Here is a 16,919-nt window from a genome sequence, read left to right as displayed (position 1 = left end):
AGAAGAGAAAAAATGTTTTTGAGTAAAATTTCGATTTTTCAGAGCCCTCGACCCTCCCTGCGGCCTAGTCTCTCTCGTGGCCCTGTTGTTGACGGACTTGGATTTATGTAAACCCCCGTCACTTTCTGCTCTGCTCACCCTGTGACACATGCCAACCCAAGCAGCCAAGAGGCCATCACCCCAGGCCCACTCCTTCCCCCACTGGGCACGGAGCCCGCGACCCAGGCATGTGCCCTGACTGGGAACCAAACCCTGACCTCTTGCTTCATAGGTCAACACTCAGCCACTGAGCCACGCTCCTCAGACCCGGCTCTCGCATACCCAAGGGACTTCAACACGTGGTGTTTTCTCTTTGAAATAATCTAAAATACGGGAGGACAAGCTTCCAGTTGGAGAAACGGTTATGGGTGTCGGTACTCTGTAGCCTTTTGGGCTTTCAGCCTCGTAGGGAAAACAAGGCACAGAGGGGGCGGGGTTTCTCTACGTCCCTGCCAACACCGTCTACAGGAAATGTAAGAACCCTGGGCACCACGGGAGGCGATACACACGAGGGGCAGGAGTGGCAGTGGAAGTGGGAGACCCCCCTCAGAGCCAGCCTGCCGCCCGACACCCCAGGCAGCCGAGGACCCCGCCCAGGGAGGACGGTGCCTCACCAGGAAGCGAATGGTTTCCAGGCGGAGTTTTTTTATTTCTTATTTTTAATATACTTTTATAGATTTCAGAGAGGAAGGCGAGGGAGAGAGAAACATCAGTGATGAGAGAGAATCATGGATCGGCATGTGCCCTGACTGGGATTTGAACTGTGACCTCCTGGTTCATAGTCAATGCTCAACCACTGAGCCGCCCCAGCTGGGCAGGAAGAGAAATTATAAAAATCCCATTTTCATTTCACCCTTGTACCCCATCAGGTTCTGGGGCCTTCACAGTATGTGGCAGGTTGGGCAGGTGCTGCAGTAACCCCCCCCCTCAAGGTCGTCAGGGCGTGACAGAGAATGGAGGGAGGCCCTGCACCCCGACAGCCATTGTGACACATCACAGAGGGTGACACAACAGAGGACGCAGGCACCAGGGTCCGCTCACTCCAGTGTCCCCCTCGGCGGAGAAACACTGCGGAGCCTGACAGAGAGCCAGCCCTGCCCACCCTGTGCAGCCTCCCGGCTTCCATGCGATAAGGACAGAAAGCAAGCGGGGCGCTCCCTCCTGCCGGCCGCCTGCCCCGGGATGAGCGGGAGGCCGGAGCCAGCGCAGGGCCTGGCGGGAGAAGCCGGCGGCAGCAGCAGCGGCAGCGCCAGCGTCCAGGCTTTGGTCCAGGGGCGCGAGGGCCCCGCCGCCCGCAGCAGGTGCGTAACTGAGCACAACGAGTCCCACGGGATCGGCATTCCTGGAAAGAACGGAGCTTTTCTCCTTTTCCGAGAAGATCACTTCCAAACGTTGGCTCTCACAGCTTCTCTTGACCACAGACCTCGCTGTGGTGGGCCGTCTGTCTAGGCCAGTGGTCGGCAAACTGCGGCTCGCGAGCCACATGCGGCTCTTTGGCCCCTTGAGTGTGGCTCTTCCACAAAATACCACGGCCTGGGTGAGTCTATGTTGAAGAAGTGGCGTTAGAAGAAGTTTAAGTGTAAAAAATTTGGCTCTCAAAAGAAATTTCAGTCGTCGTACTGTTGGTATTTGGCTCTGTTGACGAATGAGTTTGCCGACCACTGGTCTAGGCCAGACGTCCGGATGGATTACGGCGGCTGGGACGGGGGCTACGGAGGAGAAGGCCCCGTTTAAGAGAAGGAACCTCTTGTCCTTCTCTGACTGGCTCATTTCACTCAGCGTAATAGCAGGACCACAGTCTAGGAACAGACTCCCGGAGAACAGACTGACGCTGTCCGAGGGGAGCGGGTTGGGGCTGCATGAAAAAGGCGAAGGGGTTAAGCAGGCAGGCACCTGGGTGATGGCCGGAGAGCCACAGAAGCCGATGGCAGCCCAGGGAACTCGGTCCCTGACGTGAGATGGTTGTATCGCAAGTCAGCGAGCTGGACAAGACGCCTTAATCAGCCAGTTAGTTAGGAGTCATCTGTATTGCGCGCGGGTTCAGAGCAGATGACCTCTGTCCAATTCTGAACAAACACAGGAGGGAGTGTTTCCTTTTTCTATCCTTCTAGGTCTTTGTGTCAGACAGCTTGCCGCCTTGACTATCATATCTAACAGACACCTGTCATATCTACACAGACAACTTGTCACTTCCAGGGCATATCATATCTCTATAGACACCTGTAACCGTGGATGAACCCACCCGTGGCAGAATATGGGAATTATTATCAGTATCTGTGTATCAGCCCCTTTAGGTGGCTAGCTTGCAAGGTCAGACAGTTAAGTGTACCTTTTCTATTATTCAAGCTAAAAACAAAGTTATTTGACAGTCTAAAAATAGCACAGTCGACCCACAGAACGGGAGACGAAGAATAACAGCGAGTTCAGACAGCAGTTTCTCCAAAGGAGGGACCACTCTGCTTCACGATGGCTGTGGGGCCGGTGGGGTGAAGCAGGCCGCTCTGGAGCCGCGGTTTGCTGCCCTCCTGAAACCGACCGGGACCCACAGTGCATGTGAACGTCACGGAAGGATACACATAGCACCAGCCCCGCGGCCGTGACGAGAGGCCTCTGGCCGCTCACACGCGAGGTCTGCAGTGCTCAGCGGGCGAGCGCGGGACTCCCGACGCGGTGGGGCTTCCCACGTCCCTGCGTGGGACTTGACCGCGCCGTGTTAAAGGCCACAGCTTGAGCCAACAGCTGTGGCTTGGCTCATGGGAGCAGGTGTGCAATCACCTGCCAGGAGGCAGCAGGGGGGCCCTGTGCACCTGGGTGGGCTGGGCCTCCTCCCCGCAGCCCCTCCCCCCACCCGCCCTGTGCTGCTGCTGGGAAAGCCAACACGGGAAAGAACAAAGGAACCACCCCCACCCCCCTCAACCCCACCTCTACCCCCCAACCGCCCCCCCCCAACCCCAAGCCCTGCCAGAAGCGCCTGAAGTCAGAGGAGTGAGTGCTGCCAGCTGCTGTGAGGAGCAGTGTGGGTCACCACCCACGGAGGGAGGCTGAGTCCCCGCAGGGGGGCCCCACGGGGGCTTTGCAAAGCCCAGCCTGCCCAGGGTTTGCTCAGAAACTCAGTGAGCCTCGGCCCAGCCTCGGGGGCTCAGTGGCTGAGCGTCGACCTAGGAACCGGGAGGTCATGGTTCTGCTCCCGGTCAGGGCCCAGGCCCAGGCTGTGGGCTCGATCCCCAGTGGGGGGCGTGCAGGAGGCCAGCGATCAGTGATTCTCTCTCATCATGGATGTTTCATTCTCTCCCTCCCTCTCCCTTCTTCTCTGAAATCAATAAAAATATATTTTTTTTTAAAAAAAGAAGCAGCTTAATGAATCTTTGGTGGCTACGGTCCCGTGGGAATTTTCATCTGACTCAGCCCAGGGGGAGGGCTCTCTGGGCTGCCGTGGCCGTTGGACACCATCCTGGGAACGATTTTCTCTCAATCCCCAAGATAACGGGTCAGGAATTAATTCACAAAGGCAGCCCAGCACGAGTGCCTCTGCTGACGGGTGTGGGTTCAGACACACGCGTGTGGGGTGGGGGGCACCTTGTGGAATTCCTTCTGTTGTGTTTATTCTTCCAGGCTGCCGCAGTCATGGAAGATCGTCCTAAGTGTGGTGTTGGCCTTGACCGTCCTCCTTGTCGGTAAGTCCCCCAAGCCATGATCCTTCAGGCCACTTCAGGGATGTCTGTGTGAGGGGTCGCAGCGGGATGACACGGAAGTCGCCGGAAGTGGCTGCGCATGCCTGACGCTTTATTTTATTTCTAATTGTGGAAGCAGACTTTTCTTTTCTTTAATATATCTTCATTGATTTCAGAGAGGAAGGGAGAGAGAGAGAAACATCAATGATGAGAGAGAATCATCGATCGGCTGCCTCCTGCACGCCCCCTCCTGGGGATCGATCCCAGGTATGTGCCCTTGACCGGAATCGAACCCGAGACCCTTCAATCTGCAGGCCAACGCTCTATCCACTGAGCCAACCCGGCTAGGGCACAGCAGACTTCTTTACTGGAAACTGAGAAAGCACTTTTCCCCCTTAAGATCGTGTTTTAAAAACAGAAGTTGCTTTAACATTTAAACTTAAAGTTTGTGTTGCAGACACATAGCACTGACCTTTTCTAACCCGAGGGACTCAGCTTGGAGGGTTCTGACCCCCAAAGACTCTATCACTTGTCACAGGATTTTGGATGAAATGGCCGAACGAAGGGCGAGCAGTTTCCTGCGTGTCCGTGTCATACACCCCCACCCCCACCCCCCTTCTATCCCACCCACCCCCCCTTCTATCCCACCCCACCCCCCTTCTATCCCACCCCACCCCCCTTCTATCCCACCCACCCCCCCTTCTATCCCACCCACCCCCTTCTATCCCACCCACGCCCCCTTCTATCCCACCCACCCTTCTATCCCACCCCACCCCCCCTTCTATCCCACCCCACCCCCCCTTCTATCCCACCCCACCGCACACACTGGGAACTCGCTCTTCAGTTGATGGACCAGGGGCAGATCGGGTGCCCATGGAAACCGAGGCTTCAGCCCAGTTACGCCAGGAAATGCCCCGGTACCTGGGCAGCACTCGAGTGCTGTTTGCTGGGACTGCCAGCACGGGGGTCTCTGGGGTCTTTTCTGAGCACGCGCATGGCACCCCTTTTCCTTCCCACGCCCTCCGCCTCCTCCCTCCAAGCCCTTGTGTCTGTCTGCCACGGGCCTCCGTCTCTGTCCCCTGCCCGGTGGGCATAGCCAGTTTATGACTCGAAATCTTTCGACAGCCACTGCGGCCTCCCGGGAAGCCATTCTGGACCCAGGGAGTGGGTACAGCAGAGGCCACCTCTGACCGCTGGCCGGGGCACTGCGAGCCCCAGCTCAGTCACCCCGTTTAAGAACAAGGTCTGGCCGGCCGGGTGGCTCAGGGGCTGAGCGTCAGCCTAGGAACCAGGAGGTCAGGGTTGATTCCCGGTCAGGGCACATGTCCGGGCTGCGGGCTCCATCCCCAGTGTGGGGCTGCAGGAGGCAGCCAATTCTCTCTCATCATTGATGGTTCTCTCTCTCCCTCCCCCTCCCTTCCTCTCAAATCAATACAAATATATTTAAAACCAAGCAAAACAAGGTCTGTTACCTGCTGACGCCAGCAGCTGTACCCCGCGGCCCCGGCCGCCACGTGGTGTATGGGAGGAGGCAGGCGGGCGAGCAGAGGCCCTCACGCTCTCCCCAAAGAGAGCCTGCTCTTTCCTCAGTCCTGGGTGCGCCGTGACGTTTGGATTCGACTTCAGAATCCCCAAAGCGTCCATCCTGGTCCCCTTGGCCAGCGTGCGGCTGTTTGCAGGGAGGACCGGCTTTTTCAGCACCTCGTGTTGTCCGTCACCCAAGGTCTGGCTACCCTCTGGACCGAGAGAGAGTCCCGTTAGTGCGTGTAAGCGCCGTGCCCGTGCTCCCCGCACACCCCCACCGCCTTGGTCTTCCCGCCCAGGGTTCCGAAGCCACGTGTGGCCCAGAGGACGCTCTCCCCAGACGCCCCGGCAGCTCTACACCGTGATCGCGGAATACGGCTCCCGGCTCTCCAACTACCAGGTGATGGTGCTTACATCCTGGCGTGCGCTCACTGAGACCGACTTACTGCCAGGAGTGGAGGTGCCATGGCCTCTGTTTGCACGCGCCCAGCTCATGGACCAGCGTTCTGTTCAGTGTCCCCCCCCAGGCCGGTGCCTCTCGGGAGGATGGGTCCCTCTGGCCCGTCACTCCTGAGCGCTGTGGGTGCCCTCCCCCAGGCTGATGCTGGCTGTTTCTATGGACGCTTCATCCATGCAGGCAAAGGCGCCTTTTGTGGCTAGTTTTCACTCAATTGACGGTGGATTGTAAACACGCTCCCTGCCCTTAGGTATTATTTTGTAGCAGCGTTTTATGGCTGACTAATAGCACAATAAATGATGTATTCTGCTCTGGCTAGTGTGGCTGAATGGTTAGATCCGTGGTCGTCAAACGCGGCTCGCAATCCACATGCGGCTCTTTGGCCCCTTGAGTGTGGCTCTTCCACACAATACCACGGCCTGGGCGAGTCTGTGTTGAAGAAGTGGCGTTAGAAGGAGTTTAAGTTTAAAAAATGTGGCTCTCAAGAGAAATTTCAATCGCTGTGCTGTTGATATTTGGCTCTGCTGACGAATGAGTTTGCCGACCGCTCTAACCGCTAAGGGTATTGGCCTGCGCACTGAGGGGTCATGGTTCAATCCCCTGTCAAGGCCGAGCACCTGGGTTGCAGGTTCAATCCCGGCCCTGTTGGGTGCACGCAGGAAGCAACCAGTAGATGTGTGTCTCTCATGTCCACGTCTGTCTCCCTCTCTCTCCCCGTCACCCCGTCCTTCCCACTGTCTCTAAAAATCAATGGGAAAAATACCCTTGGGTGGGGATTAACTAACCAACCAACCAACCAACCAGAGAGAGGCCTGGGCGTTGTGTGAGGAACAGGCAGGGTTCAGATGGGTTTCTCTTCCCAGGCCCAGCGCCGGATGCCAAAGGAGCAGCGGGAGCTCTTCAAGTGAGTGAGGCTCTCGGACCCGTGGGCCGTGTTTTTGTAAAAGTATGAAACGCTCATCATTCCTACGCCCACAGATAATCGTGCCACAATGGGAGGTGCTTTCAGTATCGCTCATGATTCAAACCGTGGGAAGATGAGAAACCCAGCGGGTGGGGGATGTGTGACAGCGCACCCAGACCCAGGAGTCATGGAGCCGTGGGAATCATCTGAAAGAGACGATGACTGGGAGGCACAGTGGGACCCACAATTATAACGCTGGTCTCTCTGTTGTTGCATAGGATAAAATTTGCACGCACACTAAAACGCAACCATGTTTATCTCTCCGAAGGTTTTGTATTTTCCAAATTGCGAACATGGGTTGTTTCACAAATTGGAAAAATAATAGATTTGTGTTTACCTTTTCTCAACAAGAGAAATACTATTGGCTTGACATGACCAGTCATTTTCAGACTAAAGGTAGCAGAACCCCTTTGCTAGAGGAAAACCTGGGCCCTCCGGCACCCCTCGCCTGAGGCTGGCCGAGGCCCCCCGGCTGCGCTGGGCCGCACTCCGTGCCGGTGCTCCGTCGGAGGCGTGGGTGTGGGCACGTTGCCAGCCTCAGGCCAGGGCAACAGAGCTCCCGAGAGACAGGAACGTGCGGTTGGCTGAGCCCACTCCCTGATCCGAGCACCCCAGGCCCTCGGCCCCCCGGGAAAGCCTCCCCAAGTCCTTGCTTGCATGGGTCCTGAGATGCAGTGTCCCCCCGGGCTCCCTCCCCTCGGGTTATCTTTCTGCTCGTTGACCCACCCCCACCCCCGCCCAGCACCCACCGGAAGCCCTCCTCTCCCTCTTCTCACATGGGCGTGGGGGGGTCTCCATTCACAGGAAGGAGAGCCAGACTTTGGAAAGCAACTTGCGTGAAATTCTACTCCTAATGGAACAAATCGATGTTCTGAAGGCGTTGCTGAGAGACACGCGGGCCGGTCTGCACAATTACAGCTGGAGCCCGGACAGCGACCCCGTGGAGGCCCCGGGCCAGGCGGAGGTCATGGACAAGGTGAGCAATTTCTAACGTGAGCAGTGACACACTTTATGTCACTAACTCACCTCCTAAAGGGCTATAGCACGTTCCGGTCTTCATTAGCGAGCAGAGACAGCGGTGAAGGCGGGGCCCAACAGGTCCCACAGACAGTGTCATCTCGCTGGCTGGTCAGGAGGGCCCTGGAGGGGCCTGAGGTCCGGCCGTGCTCTGCGACCTTGGGGAAGGAGGGGGCACAGCTCAGCCGCCTGGGACGCGCTGAGCCGCCGGCTGTGCCGGTGAGACTGTGCAGGGCCCGCCCCCGTGCAGCTGGTCAGCGCGCCCATCGCTGTTCTGCAGGCTAGGGGACTTGGGCCACAGCACAATGAGGAGTCACAGCTTCAGCGGTCTGTCGGCAGGGACTGTTAGCAGAAAACGGTTTTCTAAATTTGCACAGGAAATGTCGAACTTGGTAAATTATGTGCTTAAGAAGCTGAGAGAAGACCAAGTGCAGATGGCGGATTATGCCCTGAAGTCAGCAGGTGAGTGAGCAGGGAAAATACTTCCATCGCGTCTCTGTTCTCTCTCTCTCTCTCTCTCTCTCTCTCTCTCTCTCTCTCTCTCTCTCTCTCATCTCTCTCTCTCTCTCTCTCTCATTTTGTTATTGGTTTCCAAGAGGAAGGGAGAGGGAGAGAGATAGAAACATCAATGATGAGAGAGAATCATTGACCAGCTGCCTCCTGCACGCCCCACACTGGGGCTGGAGCCCACAACCTGGGCATGTGCCCTGACTGGAAATCGAACCCTGACCTCCTGGGTCATAGGTCGACACTCAACCCCTGAGCCACACCAGCAGGACTCTCTCTGTTTCCTTATTAGGAAAACATATGTACGATCTGGTCATGTGGGAGGAAGAGAAATGAACACATCCAGACAAGAAAGGAGGGTAGAAATGGTTGTTGATTGCTCCGAGTTGGTGCAAATCTCAGAGCAAAAGCGGAGTGGCTTCGTTAGTGTGGAACAGGCCGCAGAGAAAGCTGGGTTCCACGGCGCCGCGGGGCAGCGCGCAGGCTCACGTCACGGGCAGCATAACCCTTCACACTTGCTGCACTAAAATCACCAAAAAATCTACTAGCGCTAATCAGTACGGTTAAGTTAAATTCTCTGTATACAATTTTCAGATATTGCTCATAAAAGACTGGAAAAAGAAAAATTAAAAACAGTACTCTTGGGAGGAAGAGGGTAAAGGCGGGGATGGGAGATGTCTGTAATACTGGCAACAGTAAAAAATATTTTTAAAAAGAAAAAACAATACTTTTCACAACAGTTACTAAAAAAAGACACAGCACATAAAATACTTGGGCATAAAGCCTCACCTGCCACGTGAGCTGTTAAAAGGGGGTCTGTGTGGCTGTGGGTGACAGCCAGCCACACAATAGTCCCATCTCTAAAGCCGTGGCCTCGGAGGTCAGTGTTTGATCACAGTAGCAGTTTCCAAAACGTTGTGAAACTACACAATACGCATGGCCCAGCCATCATTTCCCAACGACATTATTAAAACCCACACAAGGTGCTTTGAGTTTTTTAACTTTTTACTTTAAAAACTATTTGATAATTTTAGGAGCCTCCATCATTGAAGCCGGGACCTCGGAAAGTTATAAAAGTGATAAAGCAAAACTGTACTGGCATGGGATCGGGTTCTTAAATTATGAAATGCCTCCAGATAGCATCCTTCAGGTAAGAGCTAGACTACGAGTAACCTGTTCATATTTTAGAATTTTGTTCATATTTTTATCATTAAAACATTAATGTCTAAAATGGGAGCAACTCTGAACTTGTCACAGAACCTGAACCTACCTCCTTGTATATTCATAGTCATCAGATTACATGAATTTGTTCCTATTTATGGTCAGTAAACTATGATTGATTAATTACTAATGTATTATTTGATGATCAGTGAATTAGATTATGTACTTCTCACACAGGGCAGACACAGTCCGCCTCTTTACGTGGCTCCCGTGGCTCCCTTTCCATCAACACGTTCAGTGGCAGCACACTTTTGTTGAGGGTCTGTGCCCCGAAGTGCGGTGCTGACCTACGAGCTTTCAGGCCAGCACATTCTTAGGAAGCCAATAGTAACAGGAGGACTTTCCAGATAGAACTCCACGAACACTTCACTTCCAAAGGCACTAGACAGCAACAGGTGGTAGAGCTCTCTTACGAGAGCATACACACCTGGAGGTAGTTTCCAATACGTAACACTGCAGGGCAAGCCTGTGAGTCTCATCCCAGAACAGTCTAGAGCTAGGAAATGGGACATCTTTTATTTCCCTTACCACCAGGACCAGCACCATTCTCACTATCACCACCATTAACATCTCCATCACCACCACCCTCACCACCACCACCACCACCACCACCACCACCCTCACCATCCCCATCCTCCCCATCCTCACCACCACCACCACCCTCAACACCCTCACCACCATCACCATCACCACCACCACCATCACCATCACCACCACCACCATCACCACCACCACCACCCTCAACACCCTCACCACCCTCACCACCACCACCCTCACCACCACCACCATCACCACCACCACCACCATCACCACCACCCTCACCATCCCCATCCTCCCCATCCTCACCACCACCACCACCCTCAACACCCTCACCACCATCACCATCACCACCACCACCATCACGATCACCACCACCACCCTCAACACCCTCACCACCCTCAACACCACCACCATCACCACCACCACCACCATCACCATCACCACCACCATCACCACCACCACCACCCACCACCACCACCACCACCCTCACCATCCCCATCCTCCCCATCCTCACCACCACCACCACCCTCAACACCCTCACCACCATCACCATCACCACCACCACCATCACGATCACCACCACCACCCTCAACACCCTCACCACCCTCAACACCACCACCATCACCACCACCACCACCATCACCATCACCACCACCATCACCACCACCACCCTCACCACCATCACCACCACCACCACCACCCTCACCATCCCCATCCTCACCACCACCACCACCCTCAACACCCTCACCACCACCACAACCACTACCACCACCACCATCACCACCACCACCCTCACCACCACCACCACCCTCAATACCCTCACCACCACCACAACCACCACCACAACCACCACCCTCACCACCACCACCACCACCCTCACCATCACCATCACTACCCTCACCATCACCATCACCATCACCATCACCATCACCATCACCATCACCATCACCACCCTCACCACCACCACCACCCTCACCACCACTACTACCATCATCACCTCCATAATCACCACCACCATCACCACTACCACCACCACCATCACCACTACCATCACCACCACCACCACCACCCTCACCACTACCACCACCCTCTCCATCACCACTACCACCCTCACCACCACCACCACCCTCTCCATCACCACTACCACCCTCACCACCACCCTCTTCATCACCACCACCACCCTTACCACCACCACCACCACCACCATCATCTCCATAACCACCATAATCACCATCACCTCCATCACCATCACAGTGATCACTACCACCACTATCACTATCTCCTCCACCCTCAGCACCCCAGCACTCCATCACCACTCATACCAACTAACTGCCTTCTAGTAGCTTCTAGTCCAGTTCGAACACTGAAAGAAAAGATTCTCACATAACAAAGGGCTCTAACAGAAGCATAACGTGAGCGGGAAGGACAACCAACCCTGCAGGTGTCCAAAGTTCTCCTGTTTGACACGCATCCCATGCAGGGCCTTTAGAACAGCGGTCGCCAACCTTTTGGACCTCATGGACCACCAGTGGTCCGCAGGCCGCCGGTTGGCGACGGCTGCTGTAGAGTATCGGCGCAAGCGAGACCTGTGGTCAATAGCGATCAGCTGCCAGTCTTGTGGGTGGATTTCTGAACCAGGTAAGAGAGGAGCTCTGTCTTTTTTCCAGCCGGATGTTCACCCCGGAAGGTGCTGGGCCTTTCCCGGTTCCCAGGGCCACGCCCTGATCAAGCTCGCCGGGAAGATCATCCCCACCGCCGTGACCATGGAGCACATCTCCGAGAAGGTGTCTCCCTCGGGAAGCATCTCCAGCGCCCCCAAGGAATTTTCTGTCCACGTGAGACTCTTCTCGAATCTCCGTTCGGAGAGGGCTAGGGTAGAGGCAGGTGGGCCAGGAAGCAGGAGCCGGGTCTGAGCTGTGCAGCTGACCATTTGTATCACTGTGACCAAGTCCCTTCTTTCCCACGCTCCACTTTGTCATCGCAGCGAGAGGGTCGGACCAGGTGGTTTCTGTCACCTAACTTTACTCTCATCAGTCAGACATGTATCATGAAAGCATCGCCATTTCCACGTGTTTATAACAAAGCACAGTGTGTCCTTGTCCCACTTCTTCTGCCCCCGACTTTTACTCTCTGGAAGCTTCCACTTGCAACTGTTTTAGCTGAAAATGATTATTTAGGTTCTTGCCTTCATCTTTGCTTTTACTAATTTCTTGACTTTTCAGGTTTGGTTATTGTCTACTGAGGTTCTCTGATGGGAAATGGTTAACTCTCTTCCATGGCTCCCCAGCCTCAATGTTTGTGTCTTTATTACTGAGACATAATTCACACGCACGTCATTCACCCATTTAAAATGTACACATCAGCGGCTTTTGGTATATGCACAGATGTAGATATCCATCGCCATAATCAATTCAAGCATATTTTTATCACTCCACAAAGAAACCCTGTACCTCATAGCTACAACCTCCCACCACCCCCTCCCTCTGTCCCCCAGCCCTGGGCAGCCACCAATCTACTGTGTCTCCATAGACTGGCCTTCTGGACACGTCATATAAATGGAATCACCTGTGTGGTCTCTTGTGAATGGCTTCTTTCACTTGGTATCATGTTTTCAAGGTTCTCCTATGTCAGTGGTCGGCAAACTGTGGCTCGTGAGCCACATGCGGCTCTTTGGCCCCTTGAGTGCGGCTCTTCCACAAAATACCACGTGTGGGCGCGCACGTACAGTGCGATTGAAACTTCATGGCCCATGCACAGAAGTCGGTTTTCGGCTCTCAAAAGAAATTTCAATCGTCGTACTCTTGACATTCGGCTCTGTTGACTAATGAGTTTGCCGACCACTGACATATCCTACCTAATAAAAGAGTAATATGCAAATTGACCCTAACTCCACTACACCCACAAGCCACGCCCACAAGCCATGCCCACTAGCCAATCAGGAGCAAATATGCAAATAAACCCAACCAAGATGGCTACAGCCACAGAGAGCAGGAGGGAGGCTTGGGTTTCCCCAGTAACAAAGGAAGCCAAGCTTTCCATGTACAGTTGCAGGCCTAAGCCTCCACTCAAGGCTACAAAGTTTCAATTATAGAAGGTAAACAAATCTAAATAGAAATGGCAGCAGCCACTGAGCTGGAAAGTGTGGGAGGCTTGGGTTGCCCCTGGCAATGGAGGAAGCAAAGCTTCTTCAGCCCTGGCTGGCCTAGGCCTCCGCTCCAGGCTACAAAGTTTCAATTATAGAAGATATACACAAACCCCAAAAGAAATGGCTGCCAGGCACAGAGCGAGCAGGAGGCTGGGCTCTGCTCCAGGCTACAAAATTTCAATTGTAGAAGGTAAATAAATTCCAGATACCAGGGCCTTTGCTTGGGTCACCAGGGGGCGTGGCTGGCCTGCAAACCACCACAGGCTGCCCCACACCCCAAGAGAACCCCCACCCTGATCTGGGACATTCTTCAGGGCAAACCAGCCGGCCCCCACCTGTGCACCAGGCCTTTATCCTATCTAATAAAAGAGTAATATGCAGATTGACCATCACTCCAACATACAAGATTGCTGCACCCATGTGGTCAAAGATCCTGCCCCCATGTGGACACAAGATGGCCATCACAAGATGGCCAGCAGGGGAGGGAAGTTAGGAGGGACCAGGCCTGCAAGGAAGGGCAGTTAGGGGTGACCAGGCCTGCAGAGGAGGGAAGTTGGGGGTGACCGGACCTGCAGGGAAGGGCAGTTGGGTGGGACCCAGGCCTGCAGGGGAGAGCAGTTGGGAGGGACCAGGCCTGCAGGGGAGGGCAGTTAGGGGGGACCAGGCCTAAAGGGGAGGGCAGTTAGGGGCAAACACGCTGGCAGGGGAGCAGTTAGGCATCAATCAGGCTGGCAGGGGAGTGGTTAGGGGGTGATCAGGCTGGCAGGCAGAAGCGGTTAGGGGCAATCAGGAAGGCAGGCAGGCGAGCAGTTGGGAGCCAGCAGTCCTGGATTGTGAGAGGGATCCCCTATTGGAGAGGGTGCAGGCTGGCCTGAGGGACACCCCCCCATGCACGAATTTCGTGCACCGGGCCTCTAATGTTATATAACGTGCCAATATTTTGCTTTTAAAATTGCATCTTATTTATCCGTTCATCATTTGATGGGCCTCTGCGCGGTCTCCACGTGTTTGGCTCGTTGCACAGTGCTGTTGGCCCTGGAGAAGGGTTGCTACTTGACCACACAGCTGCTCCGTGTACGGGGATGGAGACTCCACGCCTTGCAGCCTCCGTGTCTGTCCCTCTCTCTGCAGGGCATCTCGGAAGAGTGTGAAGGAGAAGAGATCTCCCTAGGTCGGTTTGTGTATAACAAAACAGGAACCACCGTGCAGACATTCGAGCTGCAGGTAAGGAGCACCCGGATTAGGCTGTATGTGGCTCTGTCCCTGGAAGGGGGGTGGGGGTTGCAGGATGCAAAGTGGTGACAACTGTGACCAAAGCGGGAGGTAAGCAGGCGCACCTGACCTCGGTGCTCAGCTCTAGATGCTTTCGTGCATTGTAATGCAGAAGACAGGCAAATGCCAAACTGGGTTCTAAGCCTACTTCTCCTCATTTGCTACCACTTTAAACACACACACACACACACACACACGCACACGTACACACACACACACACACACACACACACACACACACACACACACACACTAGGGGCCCAGTGCACGAATTCGTGCACATTGAAAGGAACTGTAGGCCGTGAGGCTGTGGTGGGCACAGGGGTGGGTCTCGGCCCATCCTCCACACCCCCCCTGCCCCTCCGGCCATAGCCCCTGGTCCCTTCTCTGCTGGCAGCCCGCTTCCACCGCCACCGCTCCCACCTGCTGATGGTGCTGAGTGATGGGGCCAGCACGGGGCACCAGCATGGGTGCAAGTGGGGCCACTGCTGGCAGCAGGTGCGAGCACTGGGCCGGACCGCAGCACACGGGAGCAAAGAATTTTCAGTAACCACCAGAGGCTCGCCCCAATGACAATGACTGGTGCCCCGCCTTGGTCTGGGGCCCCTGCTCACCTGCTCCACCATCCCACCACGGCTGACACCCGCCATGTTCCACGCTCTGCCGCCTGCTGCTGATGCCCACCATGTTCCACCCACGCCCCCTGGTGGTCAGCGCACGTCATAGTGACCAATTGGTCGGTTGTTTGGTTGTTCTGCCCTTCGGTCTATTTGCATATTAGGGTTTTATGTGTATAGATGTATATCCACCTTCTCCGCCCTTACCTTACCTGTTTGGTTCTCTTGAAACTATTAGGTTAGATAGTCACTGTCTCACCTTCCGTGTGATGTGTTAGAGGCAAAAAGGAAGTCAGAGGGAGAGAGAATAAATACTTAATACCAGATAAGACAGGTAAACTTCTCTTCCTCACCCAATGGGAAAAAATACCAGCTGTTATGCCTGGCCGGCATGGCTCAATGACTGAGTGGTGACCTCTGGAACAGGAGGTCACGGTCTGATTCCTGGTCAGGCACATGCCCGGGTTGTGGGCTAGATCCCCAGTGTGAGGCGTGCAGGAGGCAGCCGATCCATGATTCTCTCTAAACATGGATGTTTCTATCTCTCTCTTTCCTTCTCCCTTCCTCTCTGATATCAATAAAAATATATTTTTAAAAAGAAAGAAAAATACCAGCTGTTAACCTGTAACCCTCCTGAAGGTCTTTAAGGCATCCTATATAATAAAACCCTAACATTGCAAATTGACTGAACAGTGGAAGGACCTGAGGAACGACTGGTCGCTATGATGCCCACTGACCACAAGGGGGCAGATGCTTAACACAGGAGCTGCCCCTAGTGGTTAATGCCCTCAGGCAGGGGGAGCACCACTCAACAGTGGTGGTGGCGGGAGCCTCTCCTGCCTCCACTGCAGGTAGGCAGTAAGGAGCAAGGGGTCTCGGACTGTGAGAGCCCTGGACTGCGAGAGGAATGTCTGACTGCCAGCTTAGGCCCCGGGGATTGGGCCTAAGCTGACAGGCAGACATCTCCTGAGGGGTCCCAGCCTGGGAGAGGGCGCAGGCCGGGCTGAGGCACATCTCCACCAGCCCACCCCCCACCCCCTCCCCCCAGTGCATGAATTTTGTGCACTGGGCCTCTAGTATGAAATAAAATCTCAATGCTTCTCATCAGCCACAGGGAGTAATGAGATGGAGAGGGCATCTCCCACCATATAAAACAAGGTTTTTAGGACACTGCTTGGCCAATGGGGAGGAAGCAACGTTAGAAATGAATGTACCTGTGGAGTTTCATATTTGATTGAATATCTGTGTCTCTCCCTCCCACCGTGGGGTGGCCAGCAGGCAGCACTGTGGGGTGTGACAGTGGCCGTGGCAGTGGGAGCCCGTGGCTGTCCAGGCCACCTTGTCATCTCCTCGCCCTGCACTTGTCCTCTAAGGAGCTCTTTATTCGCAGAGGCTCACTTCTCATCCATTAGAGCCTGTGTGGTTACACTTAAGGCAGGAAGGAGTTCCTTGCTCATTACAACCGGATTCCTTAGGACCCTTTGAGATGGGTTTCTTAATAAGGCATTAATTTTCTCTCTTCTTTTTTTCCAGCATTTAGTTTCTGAGCCCTTATTATGTGTGAAACTTACAATCCTCAGCAACTGGGGACATACGAAGTACACGTGTTTATACAGATTCAGGGTCCACGGCAGCCCTGCGGGCCACAGCTAGAAGGTCAGCCACGACCACGGGTCCGGAATACTCGTGTTCGTCTTCCTTAGACTTACTGCACTTGTAGGAATCGAATAGTGGGTTCACACTTGCCAGTAAAAAATGAAAGAATTTTACTAATAAAAACTGTCAGAGTGGTTCAATCTCCTTGTGATGGTTTAGTTTTTGAGGATGAATCATGTTGGAACATTAACAAATGACTTTGTCTAGAAAAAGATGTATTATTCAATGGTCTTTCTTTTTTTTTTTTTTGTTAATCCTCATCCGAGGATATTTTTCCATTGAATTTTAC

The 16,919-nt window shown here is 54.3% G+C and overlaps 1 protein-coding gene across 1 annotated transcript; it reads left to right on the top strand.

Annotated features, from left to right (window-relative positions):
• The first annotated feature begins 1,082 nt into the window (after nucleotides 1–1,082).
• Nucleotides 1,083–16,770, top strand: SUN3 (Sad1 and UNC84 domain containing 3). The gene is made up of 10 exons (XM_054726566.1): nucleotides 1,083–1,340; nucleotides 3,652–3,713; nucleotides 5,534–5,634; nucleotides 6,555–6,595; nucleotides 7,460–7,631; nucleotides 8,050–8,134; nucleotides 9,214–9,329; nucleotides 11,608–11,775; nucleotides 14,217–14,309; nucleotides 16,508–16,770. The coding sequence occupies exons 1-10, from the start codon at nucleotides 1,222–1,224 to the stop codon at nucleotides 16,625–16,627; spliced, it is 1,077 nt and encodes a 358-aa protein (XP_054582541.1). The 5' UTR covers nucleotides 1,083–1,221; the 3' UTR covers nucleotides 16,628–16,770.
• The last annotated feature ends 149 nt before the right edge of the window (nucleotides 16,771–16,919 follow it).

Source organism: Eptesicus fuscus, chromosome 14 (genome assembly GCF_027574615.1).
Source record: "Eptesicus fuscus isolate TK198812 chromosome 14, DD_ASM_mEF_20220401, whole genome shotgun sequence".
Taxonomy (NCBI): Eukaryota; Metazoa; Chordata; class Mammalia; order Chiroptera; family Vespertilionidae; genus Eptesicus; species Eptesicus fuscus.
Note: the sequence above shows the minus strand (reverse complement) of the source record. Positions and strands in the feature narration are given on the sequence as shown.